Raw genomic sequence first — 22,669 nt, 5'->3', positions numbered from 1 at the left:
ATTTGCCAAATTTATCATAGTTTTTTGAAGAACCACAAATGAAATATTTTGTAAACTGCATTTATTAGATTAAATATAATAAGCCATAATAATATATGATATCTCTTTTATAGTTAGACCTTGAAACAAATTTTAAATTATTTTGTTATTTGAATAAAAATATGACTGATAAAAATCCCTAGCCTATTTTCAGGTAGATACTTTTACTTAGATAATTATGATAATCTAACTGACATTTTTTATGTTTTAAAACCTTTTATAAATTGTTTAGTTTTATTTCAACAGTTAAAGATTGGTTTTGGTTTTATATATAGACATATCAGAAGAATTATTCAAGTAAGATTTGAAAACCAACAGGTCAGAGATTTGGTTCAGAAACTGCTTCTATACTGTACATTTAAAAATTCCCCAACAGTTGATGGTATTTGTTTTAGAGATACTGTGATGATTAACGGAATGGATTTAAATGGTTTCCCATTCTTTCTTCCTCAGTTCATTTCTTTTTATTTTCCCACTGATAGTCTTTGGCAGCTCTTGAACAAATTCTACCTGTTGGTAATAAGAGAAGAAAATGAGCCCAGAAATATTCATCTTTAGACAAAGTCAATTATGTAGCATTTCTGTTGTAACTCCAGGTCAAGAATTAGGACACACATTGGGGTAGATTTTCGGTAAGAACCAAAAAGGAGAGGGGCACTGTGGAGATTTTTTCTTGACATTTAGGATTTACTCCAAGTCTGGTGAGCCAAATGGCCCAACAAATTAGATCAGGAATTTCATCATCCATGTTCCATTTGGAACATTTGGTGTAGCATGTTTGAGGAGACTGTTCATTCAAATGGAAAAAATAAACAGCTGAAATTTTCCAGAACACTAAGCAAATGCTCATCATGATTAGAATACCTACCTTTCTGGGATATTTGTAAGGTGCTGTAGTTTTTTTTACGTGCTCCTGAATCTCATTTTTTAGGCGTTCTTGGTCATGTAACTTGTAATCAGGGTTCAGAACAATAAAAGCCTTTACTACCTAAAATAAATAAACATTTGAACCAGCAGTAAGATGAATTTTGTATTTTTATGGTTTAGTGTGTCTTGGGTACTTCATCTAACTGGGAACCTAAGTGCCAGAAGGTTCAATAGGGTTTGAACCAGCTCTGTACTCTTACGCCAGCCAGTTGACTCCCACAAGTCCTGTCCTGTATCTAACACGAGAGTTTCTGGGATCTCAGCTTTGTTTGTGATCCACACTGGAACCTTCTCATCTAACTACGTCTTGAACTCTACTTTCTTACCTGGTTCTGATCATCTCTGTTCTTGCCTCATCTTTCATCTCCCTCAAAAAGTTTCCTGTTGGAAACTTGGCAATACACTAAGCACAGTGTGTTGTGTGACAACCCAGCCTGGTCTGACCGAGCTTCTAGGTCCCCACCCTCAGGGTGGCCCTTCTAACCCGCACTCATGCTGGGCTTGCATGTCCTTGTTGAAAGGGCCGCTTCCTGGAGGCCATGCACACTCTCTTCCAGAGACACTTCTGGCAAGGCAAGGCCGTGACGGTTCCAAGGCAGGGAAGGTTTGACCCCTTCCCTGGCTCTGAGAAACAAGAGTGGAAGTGATGGTGGCCTTGTTCTCTAATTGACAGAGGACGGAAGACTTCATCACTTCATGCTCACAAACCCTGTTCAAAGTTCACCCTTCCTTGAAGTATTTTGGAAAATCCTGCCCAGAGTGTTTGGGCGTTTAGTGGAGAAGGCAGAAGGCCACCCCTCATGAGCCCCCTCAAGAGTGTGTTGGGATTCTGGGTGTTCTCTCCTGGGGCACAGCCAACACTCCCTTCCCGAGAGACAAGACTCCAGGTGAGTCGAGTGTCCGCATCACGTCCAGTCATCAGTCCAGGCTTTGGCCTGGAGGGACGCTTCCTATGGGCACGGTTCCAGGAGCGTCTCCTGCAACTTTTATGATTAAGTATCCTGCACGTAAAAGCCTGCAGGCCTTGAGCATAAGCTGGCAACATTAGCTCTCTACCATGGTCTGGGAGTAAATATTTGCTTGAAAGTGAAATTTTGGAAACAATAAACCACCCAGGACAACTAGTTAGTGAGAAATGAAGACTTGCAGTTATAAATGTTCACATATTGATCACTGTTTACCAGTGAGCAGTTTTACCACATTTTATGAGCAATTACTTGCTTTTGTCTTTACCAAAACCCCTTGAACATTTTTAATTTACATGTGTCATGGGGTGGTTCTGCAACTGTGTGTGTGTGCATGTATCGATATTTTGGTATTTCATATTTTATTTGTATTTATGCCTGTTCTGCTTTAGCAACATTTTTATGAGTTAAAAAATGTATCTTCAAATATATGGTGATGGAAGAACTGACTCTGGGTGGTGAACACACAATGGGATTTATAGATGATGTAATACAGAATTGTACACCTGAAATCTATGTAATTTTACCAACAATTGTCACCCCAATAAACTTTTAAAAAAATGTATCTTGGCTGTAAGTGAATCGTTGAGAGGGAAGTTATTTTTAGAACTAATGTTTGTAATTACTGGTTTGCATATTGATGATTTCTACACTTTGGATAAAGTTTGTCTTTATAAAAGTCTCTATAAAAGCAGCACAGAAAATTGTTACTTAACCAGGAATAACCTCACATGGTTAAGAGCTTGAACCCTGAAGTACAACAGCCTGGGTTCATGTCACACTTTGTTGTCTAATCCAGGGCAAGTCAGGACACCTCTCTCTGCCTCAGTTCCCTTCCTCTCTCTGCCTCAGTTCCCTTCCTTGTAAAAAGAGTTTGTGAAGATTGGTAAGTTAACACAGGTATAGGGGTTACAACAATACCTGGAACACACCAAGTCTTCAAAAACACGGTGTTATTAGCTGTAGGAGTAGTAGAAGCACAGGATTTTTTTAAGCATCCAGAAGTGGGCTTCAAAGATTTTGGGCTTCAAAGTGGGCTTCAGTTTTTATAAGAAGAGTCTATGGTTGTGCTATTCAAACTGGTAGCCACTTAAGTTGAAATTAATTAAAACGAAATAAAATATTCCTGTCACACTAGCCACACTTCAGGTGCTTGATAGCCAAGTGTGGCGATTGTTTAGATGGTGCAAATACAGAACACTTCCATCATTGCCAAGTCCAGCGGCCTTCAACTTCCAAAGAGCTGTGTGGTCCAAACAATTTAGGAAACCCAGCGACCTAGATGAATGTTTCTCAGCGCTTCATTTCACATTCCAGTGTTAAAATAGGACTTGAAATCTAAATGTTCTTTTCAGAAGTAATAACAATGACAAAAGTCATCCATTCCTTTGTCCCTATTGGATAAAGGAATGGATGACTTCAATTCGTTTTGTCTTCTAAAGAAGACTTGTAGAAAGCACACAATTTTAAAAACTGAAAGTGTAGCTAAATAGGTAAATTAAGTCATTGGCTGAAAATAAGTTTTTAAAAGCAAAGTAACCACGTGAAATTACGAAAAAAAATATATATTAAAATATGAAAATCAACTGGTAGTGCACAAAATTATCGATATAGGGATTAAATTAGGGACATACTCATTGAAATTTATTTGCTTTTGGGCAATTTATCTGAGAAAATTAAATATTCATAAAACTGTCAAAGTAGTGATGATTAGCAAATAGCTTTAGGAATTTTCAGAGCTAAAACATTGCAAAATAAACAACTATGAAAATGTATACAACGTTGCAAAACTATGGTAGGTAGACAAAAATTATCAATATTTTGGATGCTGTCCGAAAGACTTCATTTTATGATTTTGATCAGTTGTCCTGAACCTTGCTGCTCAATCCTGGGCCTGGCAGGACCTCGCCTGGAGGAAGCTAGGATCGGTCTGCTCCCAGGAGGAGAGGAGCTGCCTGTGGCACGGAGCACGTGGCCACTTTTCACAAGGACACTTCATTGTGAACACACCCACATCTGCCAGGAAACGTCTCGGCTCACTGAGCTGGTCAAACTTTTCCCCTCACTTGGCTAATCCAAGCCCTACCCCAAGACCCCAGGGCTGTGGGGGGACCCTCTCCCACTGATCGGTCATATTATACTCTGGGGTACCAGCTAACTGCCAAGCCCACCCTGGTCCTAAGGGCTCAGCTACGGAGTAAGCACCTGTCCGAGTGGATACAATTAATGATGACCGATGCTAGCGGTGCAGGACAAGCTGAGACTCCTGGAGCCTTCTAGTGGAATTCAGAGCAAAGGGACAAACGTCGGTAATCACTGAATCTGTTCCCTGCTCTCATCCATCTGGAATATTGGGGGCCCTGCCTGGCAAAGGGGGCCTGAAGAGTGGCATGGAAGCTTGAAGCCCCACCTACCATGTGGTCAGCCCCAGTAGGAGTGAGCTTTTGGGACTCCTGTCCGATTCATAGCTGGTTACCTGAGTCCTTTGCTTATTTAGCTACCCAGCCTGCTTGTGGTTGCCTCCATTTCCGTCTCTGACCTTGCTCCCACCCCTGCTACCTGATGCCAGCCCATCCCTGTACGAGGGACCATGTTGGTTTCCAGACCTAGGTAACAACTTGATCCTACCTAGCTGACCTCGGACACCCTGTCCCAGTGTAAGCCTGGTTGGTTGGCATTCACACCATCTTGGCTCCAGCCCTCTCTGGAAAGTATTCAGATTCTTTACAGAACATATTTTTCAGTCTTACTCTGTAGCAATTCTTTCCGACTAGTATATTTCTATCTGACTTGCACATTTACTAATGCCTCTATCTGACTTGCATGGTTAGTAAAGGAATCACTTGGGTAATTCTGTTTCAATGAACTGCTGTTTAAAAGTGTGTGTTAGACTGCTAACAAATTATAAGGTGGTGATGGATCACTTTTACCTCTCCTCTGATGGCGTCTGGGCTGCTGACAACAGCGGACTCGGCCACCGCAGGGTGCTCAATCAGGGCACTTTCTACCTCAAACGGTCCAATTCGGTAACTGGGGGAGGAAACACAGGACAGGAATTTGTAAAGATGAGTAGCAGGTTCGCTCCAGAGCACAGATGATGAGTTAACGTTGACATATGCACAGATGAAAAAGAAAATCACCCAGAGGATAATATGATATCGTCTGATCTCGCCACAAACCAGAAATATCCATCTTCATCCCTGTAGCCTCTGTCCCCCGTCAGGTAGAAATTGCCTCGTAGAGTGGAAGCTGTTTTTGTAGGATTGTCCTGTGAAACAAATAGCATTTTGTTGTTGTTATTGGGACTCTAACGTTCAATTGAACTTTTAAATGTTCTAGGAGAAAGAAAAGTTTGGTTCCTTCGAGAAGCCTTAGACTGAAGAGGGGCCAGCGTGTGAAATCAGGACGAAATCCCAGCCCTGAGCCAGCCCAGCATAAGAAAGGTAAACTTCAATTACAAAGACAAGGCACGCTTCCATCCTGAGAATTTTCTTAGACGGATCACAAAGTAAATATTGCAGGAGCTCAGTGCTCAGAGCCGGAGGCTAAGTAAAGTCTTTTGCTAAGTGACCAATATCAAACATGGGGGAGCAAAAGAGAGAAGGGAACACTCAGAGTTGAAAAGAAGCACCAACTCCTAATAATTCAAAGAACAGACAGTTTTTTTTGGGGGGGGGGGTTTGTATCTTGTTTTGTACAAACAACAGAGAATCGGTTCTATAACTTTGGCAGGAAGAAAAATGAAGTATGGTCACATTAGGGAAAATTCACTGACAAGCAGAACCTGGACCTTTGAGTATATTGATGGAAACTTCACTCTTAGTTCTAAACTGTGATTAGAAATGAAGATTTCTAAGGAGCTTGGAAGGCCTCTAGTGAAAGAAATGTACTTATTCTCACTCCGCTTTATCTGTTCCTCTCTTAGCCCTCCCAAGAAGGGAGACCACCCATCAGGTTTCAGGAAAATGTTGGGGTGCTGTTGGATAGTGGAGGGGGTCAGCGTGTACAAAGGGCCAGCCTCTTTCTCGGGCTTCTTCCTCTCATCCTCACGGGCCTGGAGCAGTGATCGAGCCAGCCCTGGGGAGCCAGCGTGTCCTTCTCTAGCAAGTATTTGGATGTTTCTTCAGTTCCCTGTCCGGGATTCCTATTGAGGGCAGTGAGTCTCTCAAGAAAAGGCCGAGTACCTCTCCGAGGTGTGTCCTATGGCCAGTGGGGAGAGTCGGTTAGCACTTTTGAGAGCCAAGTAGAAGATGAGAGGTTATGTAATAAGTCTCTTACTACATAGTGAGTGAAAAGGCCTAAGGGTCGGTCGGGTAGAACGCGAAGGCCGATGTCCCCTTCTTGTCCAGGAGGTAAAACATTGCCACTGCCATCTAAAATCTAGGATAAAACAGAACAGTTGACTTAAGGGAATGTTGATTTACATTACAAAATCTGCAAGAAGAATACAAATTTTATTTAATTCTACCACCCAACAATAATCACATTTTGGAAATAGCTTGGAGACGACACGGACCTAGGAAAAATAGGATCCTTTTCTAATACACTGTTTGGTGACCTGCTCTTATCACTTAGCAATATAGCTTGGTTGTCTCTCCCTTGCAAATAAATACTTCATTACTGGTTTTCAAACTCTGTGGAACAGACAGCACCTTACGAAGGAAGCAGGAAAAGGGCAACGTTCCCTGACGAGACAGTGGGGGGCAAGCCAAAGCCTTGCTCTCTTACTCTCTCTCCAACCTCCATGCTTCCTTGAAGTTCCTTATGGTCGCTAGCATTTATTAAGCACTGCCTGTATTTAAGTGATAAACACTACAGCTCTAAGTTCGTCACATGTCTTACTTTCTTTAGTCCTGACAACCGTCCTATCTGGTTAGAACTGTGATGATTCTTATTTTACATATGAGGAAACTGAGGTACCGGGAGGTTAAGTGACAGCATCTGACTGAGCTGCAGTCCACATCTTGGCATCACACTCCAGACCCTTGCTTGTCATCTTTACGCTCCTCTGTGGACTCTCTCCAGGGAGGGAGTTCAATTCAAGTTAGCATTTCACAGGTTGATGGCTTACCTTATGTACCAGATTTTGCTCTACATGGCTTTTAGCTGTTTCTAAATATGAAAACTCGATTCTGCTTTTATATGCATCCACCAACAACCTTCAAACCTGAGATGTGGCTTGTGTGGAAAATAAGGGCATAATACTTACCTAGAACTTTCCAGAAGGAAGAAGCCTTATGTCCTCAATGAGAAACTTGAAAGCCAAACCAATTCTAATGTAAAACCTTACTTTCAAGTTCTTGTAAATAAAAAACTATGAATTCCCACCCAGGCATCTAAAGAAGGATGTGGCTCCAGGTATCAAGGAATTCCTGATGGAAAGGAGATATTTTAGGACAAATACTTATCACACACTGCTCTTTAACAGGCAGGAAAAAGACATCATGTTCTCTCTCTAAAGAGAACCACAGCCTTCATTGTTCGAGGGGTTCTAACACGTTAAACATGAAAAGGATGAGCTTTGGCCTGTGACGTCGCAAGGATCCGACATGCAGCTGGTTGGAGCACACCCCCAGATGGCAGAATGTCACTGCAGATGCTCGTGGCTGGGCCACAGCTCACCCAGCGACACTCACCTGTGAATAGCAGAGCCGGACCTGAACCCCTAGGCAAGGTCCCACAGCACAGCTAGGTGAGGGACAGCACCTAGCATCTGGTTCATTCTCGAAACAGTCATGTCATATCAGCAGTCAGCCTCATCTACATTTTCTCAAACTGACCTGATCCTAAGAATGACCTGGGTGCTTGTTTAAAACACAGATTTCCATGAAATCCACTGACTGCGACTCTCTGGGGAAGGGGCCTGAGAACTAGTATTTGTACCAAGTGCCCGTGTGATTCCTATAATCAGATAAGCCTGGGAAGCATCTGACTAATCTGAAGCTCACCCTCAGTGAAGTGTGGTTCTGAGCTCTCTGTGAACTCGGCCGTTCTGTGTCCTTGTTGCCCTTTTTCCCTTCTATTTGTCAGTGGAACGTCCTTTGGCTCTACTTAGCTTTGCTTGGGTCGCTCTGAGAACAATTCTAACCCTGTACAAAGTGTGCTGATGACTAGGGTACCACCTAGGCATGGGGGGTGGTGTGGTTGTGGCAGTGGTTACAGGGAGCCAGGAAACGGCCAGGCTCGTCTGTGGAAGAGAGGAAGCCAGCTGCAGCCTCTGAAGCTGCAGCCTCCTCTGGCCTGCTTGATCCTCTTAGGAGGTCTTGGCCTCTCTCACCAGCAGGGGCAGTACGGCCCTTGGAACCAGATTGCTTAGGACTGAATCCCACCGCCAGCAGCTACTACCTGTGTGACATCAGGTGAAGTAACCTGTCTGGACCTCACCTGTCAAATGGTTCTAATATTACTATGTCTCATCGGCTCCTTCTGGAAATTCAATGGGTTAATATTTATAAAATGCTTAGCCCAAGCAACTTACTTGGCACAAGTTACTTGGCACAAGCAACTGCTTTGCAAAAAAAAATTGGAGACCAGTAAACTAATACTTTTCTATCATTTCTGTCTTTCCATCGAAATTATCATGAAAGTAACATGAAATTCCCCCAAAACTAAGAGTGTAAGGGCAGGTAGAAGTGGGGGAGGACGTAAACAGATTGGGTCGTTAAATATTTTTCCGGAAGGATGTTTTGCAAACCTTAACATCAAAAGCAGGAGAAGGCTTTCCCATAGAGCCAGGCTTAATTTTCATTCCTTTAAAATTTCCACAGATTAGCACCTAGGTGAGAAGAAGAAAGACTAAAGTAACATTACAAATAACAAAATGTATTCATTCATCCACCATGCATTCATTAAACAAATATTTAGTGAGAACTCAATATGAATTAGGCTCAAAATAAAACAAATCCTCTGCCCTCATGAAGTATGGTGGCAGACACTAAACAAACATATATATATATATATATAATGTTTAACAATTAATAAATTTATAATTAACAAAAATATCCATATTTATGAAAACACTTGTACTCACATTAGCACTACACTAGGCTGTTTCTATTTAATAACTTTGTCAATTTTTATTTTTATTTTTGAGTATTTTAATTTTTGTCCAGATACTACATTCTCATGGTTTATAAATTGAAGCATTGTAAAAAGACACACTGTGAAAAACTTCTTTCAGACTTGCCCTCATCGGCTCCATCTTACCCCTCCCTTTCCTACGTAATAACCATTTTTGTTATTATTTCATTCATTTTCTCTAGAATTTCTTACTCTAATTTCTATGAGCTCTTTAGACGACCCTTTATAGAGTATGTTCAAGGAGTTGTCCCCAAGCTCTTAATATTTCAAGTAACAAGGAACTCATCATTTTCTATGTTTGAGGCAGCCCCGACTAAGAAAGTTCCTATTATGTATAAGGAAAATCTTTCTGTAGATCTAGTATTTTTTCATTTTAAAAATATTTGAATGCTTTCACCCTGATCAGTGCTATAGTGGCTTTTCTCAATGAATGACTGTTACCATTCCACAGTGCCAGGATGTATTGTTAGGCTATTTAAACATCTGTGTCTATTACAGGGGTTTTTTTTTGTTCGTTTTTTTTTTTTTTTTTTTGCAACAAGCTTCGCTCAAGCTTTTCTTTTAGCTGTTCTTCTAACGACTTCGTTCTGTCCTTGGCCCTCAAACAATATAAGGATATAATAACACTGTGGTTTTCATTCCTCCCCCGTCACTGAATCCGGCCCTGTCTTTGCGGTGAGGTCCATGTACCGTTTCAGTCTGTCCGTATCCTTCGTAGATATCCAGACCTGTCCCTTTTCGCCACTGTTCAGTCACCTCAGGGTTGATTGGTTCCCCGGCACTCACGCAATGCTTTAAGCATTTGAACTTATAGCTTCTCGGAAGACAGACCACGAGTTCAATTTAGGAGGAAAAATGGAGAAAAATGGACATTAGAATGATTTCTAATGATATTTCCATATAAAGGATGTTTTAGTTCCTCCCTAACTCCCTTCTCCAATACAAAATAAACCATTCTAACATCATAAAACGACTCCCCAAACACCAGTTTTTCTTTTTTCTTTGCTCCCTTTTATTTCGGAGTGAGGGGAGGGATGTGATTTGTTGCAAAGAAAAGCCATTCCATCTTCGGGGAGGTACCACATATGTTAATTATATTTAACTAGTATGTTAAATCAGTGATTAAAAGTTTGCCATTTGTCTGGTTAAATTGACTGTGGAATATTTATACAGTGCAATACTATACAGCTGTAAAAAAAGAATGAGCAGGTTCCTGGACGGTGCTGTCCAATAGCACTTTCTGTGACGATGGAAATTTCTATAATCTGCACTATCCTCTACTACCCTGTAGCCCTGTGTGGCCGTTGAGCATGGAAGCATGACCAGTGCAACTGAGGAACTCAATTATTTTTTTGAAGTATGATTGACATATAACGTTAAATTAATTACACAAAATAAGGATTCGATATTTGTATATATTGTAAAATGATCACCACAATAAGTCTAGGTAACATCCATCACCACACCTGGTTACGGAATTGTTTTTGCTTGTGATGAGAACTTTTAAGATCTACTCTTAGCAACTTCAAAAATGCACTACAATATTATTAGCTGTCGTCGGGAACTGAATTTCTAATTTCACTAAAGTTAAAATGTAAATACCCACATGGGGCTAGTGGTCAGTGTATGGGACAGCACAGCCTCAGGATACCTTGTCAGGCCCATAGGGGCAGGTGTAGAAATGAGTGCGTTTTATGTTTCCACTTACACACGGGGGAACATCCACCTATTGGCTTGCGTACACCAGGTTTCAGGGAGATGGAGAAGTGAGACTGAGGGCAAGGTTTGGAGAAAGACTTTCCACTATATATTCTTCTAAACCGATCGAATCGTATGTCATGTCAATTATTTCCCATTCAAAATGAAATAAAATCAGTTAAAAAGATTTACCAATCCACCTTTTCAAATGGAATCACTCAAAGAGTAAAAGATATTCATCTTTTCTCCTATTTGCTGGGATCGGTGTCCAAACAGGGGTGACGTCTCACTTTCTCAGCTCAGGTAAGTCACCCGCCATAAGACTGAACACCTTCTTACCTGGAAGCACTGGGCTCGGAGCTCTACACGTGGCTGCACCCTCCCTTTCCTCCCTGGGGTTAGGGGACCCTGCCCAGCATGTAAGCAAGAGGAGAGATTGCTAACTCCCATACCTACTAGTCTGGATCTATGTTTTGAGGCAGAAAGATCTTTTGTTTTAGACCTTCCTCTTCCTCACTCCCCTCTCCACGTGCGTATTTAACCACCTTTCTTACCTCAACAGCTCGTTCTGTACAAGCATCCGGTATGCAGTGGGCGCTGAACAGAAAACGGTGATGGGAAACTTGGAGAGAGTCTGCAATTTACAAGAAGTAAACTCTTGGTCTCCCTACACCTTTGCTAAATGCCAAAGTGCCTGTGGGAGGGACAGCACGACTTAAAGCTTGTTGATTCTAAGGTCAGTGCACTCACACCTTTCTTTCCTCGGTAAATGTTTTCAGCCTTACTGACTTTCCAGACGTGAAACCGCTTAGATCACGTTTTCTACCCTGATTTCTGCAAGTGACTTTAAGCATCAGTGTCGTCAGGAACCCTGCTGATGCATTTCTAAACATGGACCTCTGGTGCTCTGCCTTACTTGCAAGATGGTAGTGGGCTCAAACCGCGGCAAGTAATGTGCAAAGACACATGCTCCCTGGGTCCATGGAGCAAACACACTGCTCCACGCGGATTTGGCCCAGCCTGTGTCCGACGTATTCCACATCACGTCCGAAGGGGTCAAATCCAGCCAGAACCTGGGAAAACACAGAACAGCCCCGATCTCTGTATGTGGGCACACAAATCTAAAAGAGCAGTGAATGGATCGTCACCTGGGCAGGGCTGACACCTCAGGCTGCCGTTAGTTGTGGGAGAATACCTTCCGTTTATAGATAAACCTAAACCGAAACTGCTGTGGGTGTGTCCAGTCATTTTAGGAGCTCCGCTAGTCCCGCTGGTAAAGTAAATGGCCATCGTCTCATTGTGTTTCGTCTTCACACAGGTGTGGCTGTCACAGGCGTGTCTAGGAAGGAAAACGTGTGATTCTGCACGTTACACACAGCGTCAGCGATTGTCGGCACAAAAGGACTCGGGAAGCCATCTACTGGGAACTCTTTATCTCATGGATCAGGCCTCAGGGATTGAGGCTCAACTCCAAGGTAAATGCCGTTTCCCTCTCCATCTTTTTAGGCACTTTCCACAATCGAATTAAACTTTGCCACCAGTAGCCCATTTATGATGGCCGATTTCAGAGCTCTTTACTGGATGATAAAGAAGAGTTAGAGCATTTAAAATACTCAAGAGTTTTATGCCTCCTGCAGAGTGAGGATTCTATGATCTTGTGATCATAGATTCGTGAAGAACTGCCCCCTCTCCTTACTGTGGATGCTTTAAAATGTGATTTAAAAAAAAAAATGAGTAGTTCGCAGAAGTCGCGGGTAATGGTACAAAGCTAGGGTTGGCAGGATCTGGCCTGCCTCCCGGTTTTGTAAATAAAGTTTCATTGGAGGCCTGCAAAGCCTCAATTTCTGTCCACACCTTCTGTAGGAAACCTTTGCTGAGCCCTCAAAGGATTGTTTTTCTGTTTCCCACAAGAGTCTACGTAGTTCTGAATACAGTAAGCAATGAGACCGCAAAGGATCTAAACGTCCGGCCAGGGAAGGAAGGACCCCAGTTAAAGAGGGAGAAAACACTGAGCCCTGCAGGGCAGTTGGGCTGCTGTGTGAGTCAGACATTGGGGCAGCTGAGAGGAGGTAGCCTGCTCATCCAGCATCTTAAGAAGCCCACAGATTTTATTTCCCTGGGATTCTTAGGCTGAGAATGAATGAATGAGAAATATCCAGGCCAGATCCATAGTGCAAAGCTGTTTGCAAAGCCTAACAAAGCCAGACTGAGTGTTTATTCCATGACTTCATCATGATCTTCCTTCAAAATACTTGGTACCTGTAGCCCTGCACCTGTCACTTCTATTGCAGATAGATGGGGTTATTTGGAACCTAAGGCAGGGTTGCATGAGTCTCTCACTGCTGGAGGCAGGAAGCGTAATGGGTAGGAGTGTGGGCTTAGAAGCCAGACGGCCCGGGTGTGAACCCAGCTCTGCCAGGTCCTAGCATTTGACCTTATTCGGCTGTATAATCACGGTACCTACCCCCTAGGTAGATTTAAATGAGTTAACATGTCTGAGGTGCTTGGAACAGTTTTGGGCCCACAACCAGCGCCCTCTAAATGGGCTCCTACTGCAATCATAACATTATTTTTATTAGAACAGTACTCGGCCTTTGGTAAGAACTCAGTAAACGTTAGCTATTTTAGACAAGGTCGGCGTAAGTCCCCACTTGCAAGCACACTCCCAAATCCTTGAGGAAAGCATGCTCATTCTACAGGGGGAAGTTGCTGCCCACCTAACGCTAAGACATAACGAGCTCCTGGCAAGAGTTCGAAGTGGCCCCTGGAGGCACCCCGTAGCAGGGCTGGCACAGCTGTGTGACACATGTTTACAACCACGTCCTTGAAGTGTTACCAGCATGACAGTTACACAGACGCCGACTAGTCATTTCCCTGGAAGGTGCTGACGGCTCTGGCGGATGCTGTGCTGTGATGCGTGTGTGGCAGGGATGAAGGGCTTCCTCCCCCAGGGGCTGGGGGCCTCTTTAAAGATAAGCTGCCTTGCCCAAGGGCAGGCCTCACCCAGTGACTGGTCAGTATGGGCATAGAAAGGCCAGCGCCTCTTCCTTTAGCTGGGAATAGCTGTGAGGGGCTATCCAAACTCAGAGGTCCCAGTGGGTGGGCCGAGGGCTTTTGGGGAGTACGCTGCAGATGAGTGTCTTTCCCTGCCCAATCTCACACTTCTCCTCCCTTCACGGGTGTTGATCCCAAGAGAGCCCCTTAATAAACTTGTCACACAGCTAATCTCTGCCCCAGGCTCCTGCCTGCCTTAGAGCTCTGCACCGCGAGTGCAGCAGTGATCACCAGTCCTTCCCTTTGCCCGTTGTTTTTCTTTTCGCTTGTCTGACCACATCACTCGTGGGTTGAGTTTCTTTTCAGTGTTGCCTCTCTTTGGGGGAAGCTGTTCTACAACAAAAAGGGCTACTCACTTCATCAGCTCCTTGAGGTCTCCCCAGCCCTCTCTGGGGTGCGGAGATACAAGGAGCTTGGCGTGCAGGTTTTCACACTGAGAAGCCACCGCATCCACCCCTGGGGCAACAGACTGGTCGGTGATGACGCACTTGGCTTGTGAGGACCGCAGTCTGTAGAGAATGTCCTTCTGGGTCAGCTGGGTGGTCCCGGGAATGAAAACCGTCCCTGAAGGGGCAGAAAAGGAACAGCGCTTGGCGGGACGCGAGGGTTGTGTGGACAGTTCAGCGCATTCTACCTTCCTCAGAGTGAGTTCGGCTCCCAGGCAAGCGCGGTCTTTGTCTTCTTTTCTTTATTCTGCTTGTGCCTCTCATGGGATCTCAAAGGTATGAGCCTTTGACCCGAGGTGGAAGGGTGTTACCTGCTGCTAATGATCTTCCACCTGAAGACCCTTCATCACGTTCAGCGTAATGAGAGCTTTGACTGGCAAGGATATTACTACCCAACATACTTAGCAAGGGCTTGAGTGCCGGCGCTATTCTAAGTCTTTTGCATGTTTTCACTCATTTACTCCCCATCAAAAAATCCCCCAGACACAAACGCTATGAGTAACTTTCCCAAGATCCCCAAAGTAGAAAGTGGCAGTGCGGGGCTAGAGCCCTGCAGCCTGACCCCAGAGCTGTACACGCGACTGCTTCACCCGGCACCGCTTAAAATGTCCATGACTGTTTTCTGCTTCCACTCCTACCTGCTGTCGATTACACTGTAAGAGCGCCCTGGACGCTCTCGTAGCTTGGCCTTGGACAAACCATTTCACTTTCAGGATCTCAGGTTCTGTATCTGTAAAAAGGGGCTTATAATGGTAGGTACTACCTTCTGCATAGGTTTACCGAGGATTCAAGGAGTTAAACTGTGCAAAGAGTAACAAAGTGCTGAACAAATATTAGCTGTTGTTTTCCTCAAAGGTTTAAAGGACTTTCCAGAATATATCTGTATCTAAACGCACACATATCTGTGTGTATGTATATCCACTGCCCAGGCTCCACCACGAGTCCCAGACCTTCAAGAGAGCGGCAGAAGGTACCCACCTCACAGTGTCACCTCACTGGTGACACATGCCTGGTCACTCCCTGACTCTTGACACAGACTCATCTTTTCATTCTGGAAAGGATAAGCCCCTCCAGTGGAGTTCCTCCGGAAACAGACAACCAGGACCAAAACCCACGCTTCTTTGGAATATCTTCTCTTTCTAAACAGGGTCGTGTAGCAATTTTTATGAGGCTTTTAACTCCAAGGTTATTTCTTGGAGATGTTCCTCCAAGGGATCAGGAGTGAGCTTACCACGGCCTAACACTTTTCCGTAATTCAAAGGCACTCTCTGATGCCATGCCAGCAGTTACTGCCCAGAATAAGCACTTTATTTAAACACATCTCTGTTAGATAATTCATTTCTGCCAACATGTAATTCATCTCAGATCTTTAAAAGAATCTATTCACAGTGATCAAGCTTACCTATTAAAGCTACTTCCTGTCCAAATTAATCATTCTGGGAATCATTATATAGTTTCTTTCCAGGAAGCAAATTATGACTTTAATTAAAAAATAATCCTCCAGTATTGCTCTGGGGTGATGACCTAGTTGATTATAAGTACAGTGAATTCATTTTTCACTCATCCACTTAAAAGTGAGAGCCTACAATGTGGCAGACACTTTTCTGAGTGTCAAGATTCGGTGGAGAACAGGAGACAGAGGTCCCTGCCCTCCCAGAACTTACGTTCTAGACAGACATTAGGCGCATATAAAATATCAGCTGAGGAGCAGTGCTGTTTTTTCCGCTAAGATTCTCCAGTCGCTGTTGGATAATTCTCCTGCCTTGTTGAACTAATACAAATAGATTTCTGGTCCTGGCACTCAAAGCGTCTCATACTAAGACAGTGTGTTTAAGCAGCACTCATGAAAGCGATCATTTTGTTTAAAAAACTGGAAAGGTGGACTGTGCAACTCCAAGGTGTAATTCAAATGTACACATGAGATTAGAGCATACAAGTCTCCCCAAATGCAAGTCATGGTTCCGATAAATGGGGAGCTGTTACTTAATAGAATGATTGATTATGACATAGGGATGTTAATTAAGTCAACAGATACTTCACTGAGTTCTTACTATATGCCAATCATTGGAGGGGCAGAGATAAATATGTCAGTCATTGCCTCTTGGGAGTTTACATAGCCCGATGAGAAGGACAGATTTATGAGCAAATAGTATACCCAGACAATCTAGCACAGGTTAAAACAGAAAGACATAGAGGGTTTTTGGGCGAGCGCTCCTGGATTGGGACATCAGCGTGGGGTTGCCTGAGGACATGGCACGAGAGCTAAGATTTGGAAGTCTAATAGGGGTGTCCAGGTGGTTAGGTGTGAGGGGAAGGAAGCAGTGTGCACAAAAGTCGGGTAAGCGGAAAAGTCGGGTAAGGGGAAAGACCCCAAACCTCAGAGAAAACCCTTTGACAGGGCTGGGGCACAGGGTATGAAAGGGAGGAAATGAGGGCAATACAGGAAAGATGGCTAGAGCCTTCCGTGACACCTGAAGAAGTTCCGATTTTATCTGGTAGGCAACGGGCGTTATTAAATAATGTCAGGCAACAAAATGATGGGATAAAAATGTGTGTTCTCGAGTGGACACTGGCTATGGAGGACGCGTTAGATTGGGGCAGAGTATGGGCACACGCAGGACAGAATCAGGGAGACTTTTGGGGAGAGCCATTCAGCAGATGGGAAAGATGTGAAGTAATGCGATGGTAACGGAAGGGAAGAAGAGAGACTCTGGGGGCATGCCGGCGTCACATGGACAAGGTGTGGGAAGTGATTCGGCAGGAGGAGTCACCGGTGTGTGGCTTAGGGCCCCAGATGCATGGCAGTCCGTCATGAGTGGAATGAAGGCGTGACACAAGAACTGGGGTGCGGTCTTTGAGGCTGGGCTGCACTGAGTTTCAGAAGACCATGAGGGTCCCATAGGAGAGAAGTCAGAGGGGTGAGGGTATTCAATTGTCAACTGGCATCCACTTAGTAAAACTATTTCATTTTGAGAAACCCAACTCCTACTTTAGGTAAAAAAGATACGGCATGTTTCCAACGCATTTCTAAGGTTCCTGAGAATAGTACTATATATCGTGTACAGTTTCTCAAATAATTTACCCAGATGAATGCCTCATGATTACTTAGATGTTTTGGAAACAACCCCCTGCCAGCTTCAAACACGACTAACCTGTTCGCAGGCAGGCGACATTTGCCAGCCACCACTCTGGGACCCTGGGCAGAATCACAATTACGCGATCCCCCCTTTGCAGACCACAGGCTTCTGTCAGTACATTGGCCAGTTTCCGGGACAAAGATCCAAGTTCCTCAAAACTCCATCTCACTTCTTCTCCAGTTCCATTTATCCACCAGAAGGCTGGGTTGGAAGGTCTCTTTCCAGCCTGAGGAAAGAATGCAGTCACGGATTTAAAGGTGGTTACGCAGTTAAATTCTGTTTTAACTGACCACTGGAATATTTTCTCTGAAGAAAATTCACAGGTCATTCGTTAGGACGTACATGCGGAATTTGCAAATAACTTTGGGGTCCTTATTTCTAGATGTTGGGAGCCGTGTCATTTCTCATTTCGCCTGGTGGTTAGAATTCACGCGTCCTTTTCTATTTCTCTAAATGCTGTATCTATACCTCATTTCCTACCATTTCTGACTCTTGGAATCACCTCTCACCCTACCCCCTTTTTTAAAAAAATTAACCTATAATCATACATGTTTGTAACCCAGGGCTTCTCAACCAAGAAACTCTTAGCACGTGGAGCCATGTAGTCCTTTGCTGTGGGGGACCATCCTGTCCATTAACAGGACATTTAGCAACACCCCTGGCCGCTCCCCGTCAGCACACACCCTCCCCCAAGTCACGGCAACAAAACTGTCCTCAGACATTACCCAGTGTGCCCTGGGGCAAACTCCCCTTTGGAACCGAGTCTGCCTGACCCTGCTCCATACCTTTTCCATATTGGTCCACTCGTCTAGAACATCTTTAGCAAAGTTGAAATACTCTGGAACCTCCAGTTTGAAGGCCTGTTTCATAGATTCATAGCTGGAAAAATTCTGAGGGGTCCCTGTTCTGTGATCTTTATGCAACGCTCTCACAGAACCAGGAATCGCTAGACGCTGAAAACACTTGGCACGAAGTAATAGCTTCATGGTGACAGGGGCTAGCATCAGTTCTGTTAGATGTTTTAGCACTCAGGATTTCCTACAGAGAGCAATCCAGCTAAAAGACAAACAGAAAGACATGTGTCTGTGTCCAGAAGGCAGCCATAGCCCAAAGCTGCTAAGTTTTAGTAGGTCGTGTGAATCGTCATCAGCTTAGCACCATTTTCTGAGCGCTCACTATGTTCCAAACACTGTGCTCGGTGTTTTACTTACACACAATGTACCATTAAACTTGCAGAGTGACCCTGTGGGCTAGATATTAGCATCTCTGTTTACACATGGAGAAAACGGCTGCCTTAGCTCTGGAGGCCATAATAAAACACTGCGGACCGGGCGGCTTAAACAACAGATTTATTTCTCAAAGCCCAAGACCAAGGTGCCTGCCCATTTGGTTCCCTAGTGAGGGGCCCCCTTCCTGGCTTGCCGACAGCCGCCTTCTCTGTGTCCTCACAAGGTGGAGAAAGAGCAAGCTCTGGTCTCCTCCTCTTACAGGGACATTAAACCCATCCTGGGGGCCCTACCCTCATGACGTCATCTACTACCAATCACCTCCTACGACCATCCCATTGGGGTGGTGGGGCACAGACATTCAGCCTGTAAATGAGGCACTGGTTGGATTTGAACCCAGAACTGTCTGGTACCAGCCCATTCTCCTGACTCCCATATGTATTTCCAAAGAAGTCAAGAACTGTGTCACCCAGTTACTCTCAGTGAAGGCAAAGGGCTAAGCCTTCTTACTTCATACCTGTCACCTGCAGATTTCAAACATAGTGTAGAAATGCCAAGGAGAACTTTTCGTGGCAGATAATCCATAGATGAAGAAACTGAGACTGGCCCGGTACCAGTTTGGCAGGAAAGCACTGCCCGAGATCCTGGGGTTCCCAGGCTCCCATTACGCCCCCTTCGAGTCCAGGCTTGTCGCTGCATTTACTACAGATATGATAATAAGGCTTTAACCTGTAGGACTTTCGTGGGGGGCACCCCTCCGGGCCACGCAGCCCTCCCTGCTTCTGTGGGCAGTCGTTTGATCACGGTATCATGTACTTGGCTGAGGTCTCATAAATGAGGCAGTTAAGGGGTTATAGGATTCGTTTCTTTGGAAGATTCTTCCTGGAATCTTCCAAATGTCCTACAATGAAACACTGCTCTCAAAATCATTAAACCATCATTTTTTAACTGTAATTCTAACTGTGTGGTGTGTAAGGCAACGAGGCTGTGTGTGGCAGGATTTCTGTATTGATAAACTGCCAACACTAATTAATAACGGACGGCAGCCATATGTTTTCCCCTAAATAGACCTGGCGTTTGGGCATCCTATTGCAGTACCCAGCACATGGGGAGACCTGGGTGCTTCTCCTGGCCCTCCCACCTGTTTGCGTGAACCCCAGATGAGTCAGTGACCTTGAGCCCTCTGGAGTCAGTGACCTTGAGTCCTCTGAGTTCGTCTGGTTTGAGCCTCCACATTTTTCACGAGCACAGGTGACGGAGCCCTAGATGGGGGAAGCGGCTTGCTTCAATGTGTCATATTGGAGCGCCTGCTAGGATGTCTTTACTACAGTTCAGTAGGATTTCAACAGGGCAGCGAGTCTCAACCCTGCCTGGATGATTGAATCACCAGGAAAGCTTTTTAAAAATACCCACGCCTGGGTCTTTGACGAATTCAATCAGAATCTCTGGGCGAGGGGTGGGGCCTGGGCAGCATGTTTTTTGTTTTCCTTGGAGGATTCTAATGTGCTCCTGAGGTTGAGAGTCACTGATCTGGGGGCTGTGATCTCTGAACCAGCAGCATCACCGGGAAGCTAGCTAGAAATGCACGTTCTCAGGCCCCATTTTCACACTCGATCAATGTAGAGACTGACAGCCTCCGTCGGAGAGTTGTCCCAAAGATTAAATGAGATCACGATGCCCAGCGTGTTACAATTTGCTAGAACAGGGGCCCCCACACTTTCCTGGGAAGGGCCAGATAGTAACTATTTCAAACTTTGAGGGCTACGTGGGCAGACCTAACACGCTTCTGTCACTGGAGAACATTCTAGTGGCAGTGCCAACCTCTACTGATAATAGCTCGGAACTGGAGTGATCGGAAACATTAAAAGACAGGAACGTGGAGGGGAAAGATTCCCAAGATAAGGGTTTCTGAAGGGATCAGGTTTCCTCAAGTATTGACCATCCTTGGTCTGTTGCCTAAGGGCCATGGGAGGAAAAGTGTTCGCAGGAATATCCTTAGGCTCTAGGAGAGGCTGTTCTGTCGGACAGAAATGAACCTCCAGCTCCTTCAAGGTCATTTTGCGTGGCAGTGGGGGTTGGGCAGGCAGGGAGCACAGCCTTCCCGGCTGTCTGCTGGCAAGCTGTTTGCCCATACAAGAAGTTAAGCAATCCACAGAAAGTTTTCAGATCCAACTTTTCTCTCTTTGTTTTCAGTTGGGTAATGCCTTCAAGTGGGTCCAGAAACAAGAAAGGTCCCCAGAGAGAAGCCTGCCTCCCGCCTGCTCCCCCATTACACAGCTGCCCAGCTCCATCCCACACCCACCCTTCAGGGAGCCACTGTCATGATTCCTGGGGATCTTTTCAGTTTCTTTATATACGTTCAAGCGGATATGACTATGGATTCTTATTTCTCAACCATTTTAAGGTAATAGTAGCCTAGAGCACACACTACCCTGTCCATTAAAATTTGTTAAAGTGGATTTTTGGCGGTCTTTCTAGACCAGTCCACAGATATCTGCCTCACTCTGTTTTGTGTTTCTAAGAGCAGCTTGAACTGCACCATAATTTCTCAGGCCACGCCCCTATGGATCATTGTTTGAGTTGTTGCCATTAGTTTGCAATGTGGATGAAATTCTGAAACTATTTCCTCCTCCACATTCTAACGCACATGGAAAAGAAATCTGAGCATTCATTCGGAGCTTTAAATGAGCCTAACCGTTCTGTTCTACCAAAAAGAAAATATCCACACCCTCCGCATCAAAACTGGAAGGTTGCCTTCTCAACCAACAAAGTTATGCTTCTGTCTTTTCAGCATGTCCATTTTCCGGGTTTTCACTATTCTTTGCTGGTGAAACAGCTGAGATAATGCTCCCAGTGTGGGTCCAGATTTTTATACTGAGCCACAGAGAACTCTTCTAAGGAGGACACTGCTGGTGAGATGAGCCTTTGAACGTATTTAAGATCGCATCTGAAATGCAAGCCCCCCCCCCCCCCCCCCCGTTTATATAAACAGCAGCGCCAAGGGGGTTTTAGCCCTCCCCCCATATCTCCTTAAGTACCCTCCCCCCACGTAATCCAGGTAATAATGGTTATTTGGGATCTATAGCCTCAGAGCTAGGAGTCCCTACCATTCTCCCCAACCCTAGCAAGGCCCTGCCTTAAACTAATGTACAGGCTTTTTAGAGCTTCCCTTAACCACCAAGTGGAGAAACATGGCTGTCCTTTGGTCATTCCTTGGGTCTGCATGTATGTGTTTCCCGAAGTTTCTAGAGGTAGTTTGCATACTTTCCACACGGTGCACAGATGGAGTCCTATCTGCCATGAGCAGGGTGGAGGACAGTGAAAAAGGCAGTTGCTACTCAGACTCAACTAAATGTTTTCCCAAAACATTTCATCAAGTTAACACATGCACATAGATTTTTAAAAACTAAGTAGCACCAAGAGGCTTAAAATGAAAAACTCTGCGGCTATGTTTCCAGGTTTTTGTATGTACATACTCCTAGTAACTTACTAAATAATATTACACAACAACTAAGAAATTCTGGTAGAAACACCTTGGCTGCCCAAGACTTCAGAGAGAGCATTTTTGATTTGTTGGTTTTTTGTGTTTGTTATCTTTGCTCAAAACTACATGCACTAGCCCCGCAAACCTTCCCATAGGAGACAGATAAAGTACTCACTAAAGTGACAGATCCCGGCCCAGCTGGAGAGTGGAACTTGAACTCTCCTATCTGCTGTCGTCCTGGTAGCCAAAAGAAGAGGGAGCAAGACACAATCTGACAGCTGGAAAAGCAAGACCTCCTGAAGAGCCTTTCCTTGATTGGTAGAGACATTCTGGAGGGCGGAGCAGGAGTTCTGGGCAGAGTTTACCCTGGAAGTTGATCCCATCTGCCTTTTCAGAAGGAAGCTGTGGGGGAGGAAGGTGTTGGGGGAAGTCATTAGGTAACAGGAGAGAAAGGATGCCTGGGTTTTGCTGGAGGGACTAATTGGGGCAAGCAAAAAGGGTGGAAGAAGACAGGGGTTTTGAATTGGAGTGGAAAGAAATTAAGGGCCAGGGGTGGTCTACTCTCTTTCTCAGCCAACCAGATGCCATGGTTCAACCAGTTGAACTGGTCAGG

The 22,669-nt window shown here is 44.6% G+C and overlaps 1 protein-coding gene across 3 annotated transcripts; it reads right to left on the bottom strand.

Annotated features, from left to right (window-relative positions):
- Positions 1 to 407: 407 nt before the first annotated feature.
- Positions 408 to 22,366, bottom strand: ACSM3 (acyl-CoA synthetase medium chain family member 3). 3 transcript variants are annotated; one of them, XM_033101395.1, is made up of 14 exons: positions 22,232 to 22,366; positions 18,132 to 18,402; positions 17,362 to 17,572; positions 14,120 to 14,327; positions 11,905 to 12,048; positions 11,626 to 11,782; positions 11,264 to 11,343; positions 9,702 to 9,825; positions 8,626 to 8,706; positions 6,210 to 6,311; positions 5,072 to 5,199; positions 4,862 to 4,961; positions 908 to 1,027; positions 408 to 549 (listed from the first exon to the last, which is right to left on the bottom strand). In XM_033101395.1, the coding sequence occupies exons 2-14, from the start codon at positions 18,348 to 18,350 to the stop codon at positions 463 to 465; spliced, it is 1,761 nt and encodes a 586-aa protein (XP_032957286.1). In that variant the 5' UTR covers positions 18,351 to 18,402; positions 22,232 to 22,366; the 3' UTR covers positions 408 to 462. The 3 variants fall into 3 exon arrangements, with proteins under 3 accessions (XP_032957286.1, XP_032957284.1, XP_032957285.1); XM_033101393.1 differs by lacking the exon at positions 408 to 549 and having other exon boundaries at positions 611 to 1,027; XM_033101394.1 differs by lacking the exon at positions 408 to 549 and having other exon boundaries at positions 611 to 1,027; positions 5,111 to 5,199.
- Positions 22,367 to 22,669: the final 303 nt, after the last annotated feature.

Source organism: Rhinolophus ferrumequinum, assembly GCF_004115265.2.
Source record: "Rhinolophus ferrumequinum isolate MPI-CBG mRhiFer1 chromosome 15 unlocalized genomic scaffold, mRhiFer1_v1.p scaffold_54_arrow_ctg1_1, whole genome shotgun sequence".
NCBI classification, from domain to species: domain Eukaryota; kingdom Metazoa; phylum Chordata; class Mammalia; order Chiroptera; family Rhinolophidae; genus Rhinolophus; species Rhinolophus ferrumequinum.
This window is presented reverse-complemented; position numbering and strand designations above follow the sequence as displayed.

Coding starts and splice junctions, on each gene's coding strand:
- ACSM3 (XM_033101393.1), bottom strand. CDS start 18,350: ATGCTAGCCCCTGTCACCATGAAGCTATTACTTCGTGCCAAGTGTTTT. Junction 8,707..9,701: donor GATACGGACAGACTGAAACG/GTACATGGACCT, acceptor CTTCTCACCTAG/GTGCTAATCTGTGGAAATTT. Junction 4,962..5,071: donor GATATCATATTATCCTCTGG/GTGATTTTCTTT, acceptor TTCCTCCCCCAG/TTACCGAATTGGACCGTTTG.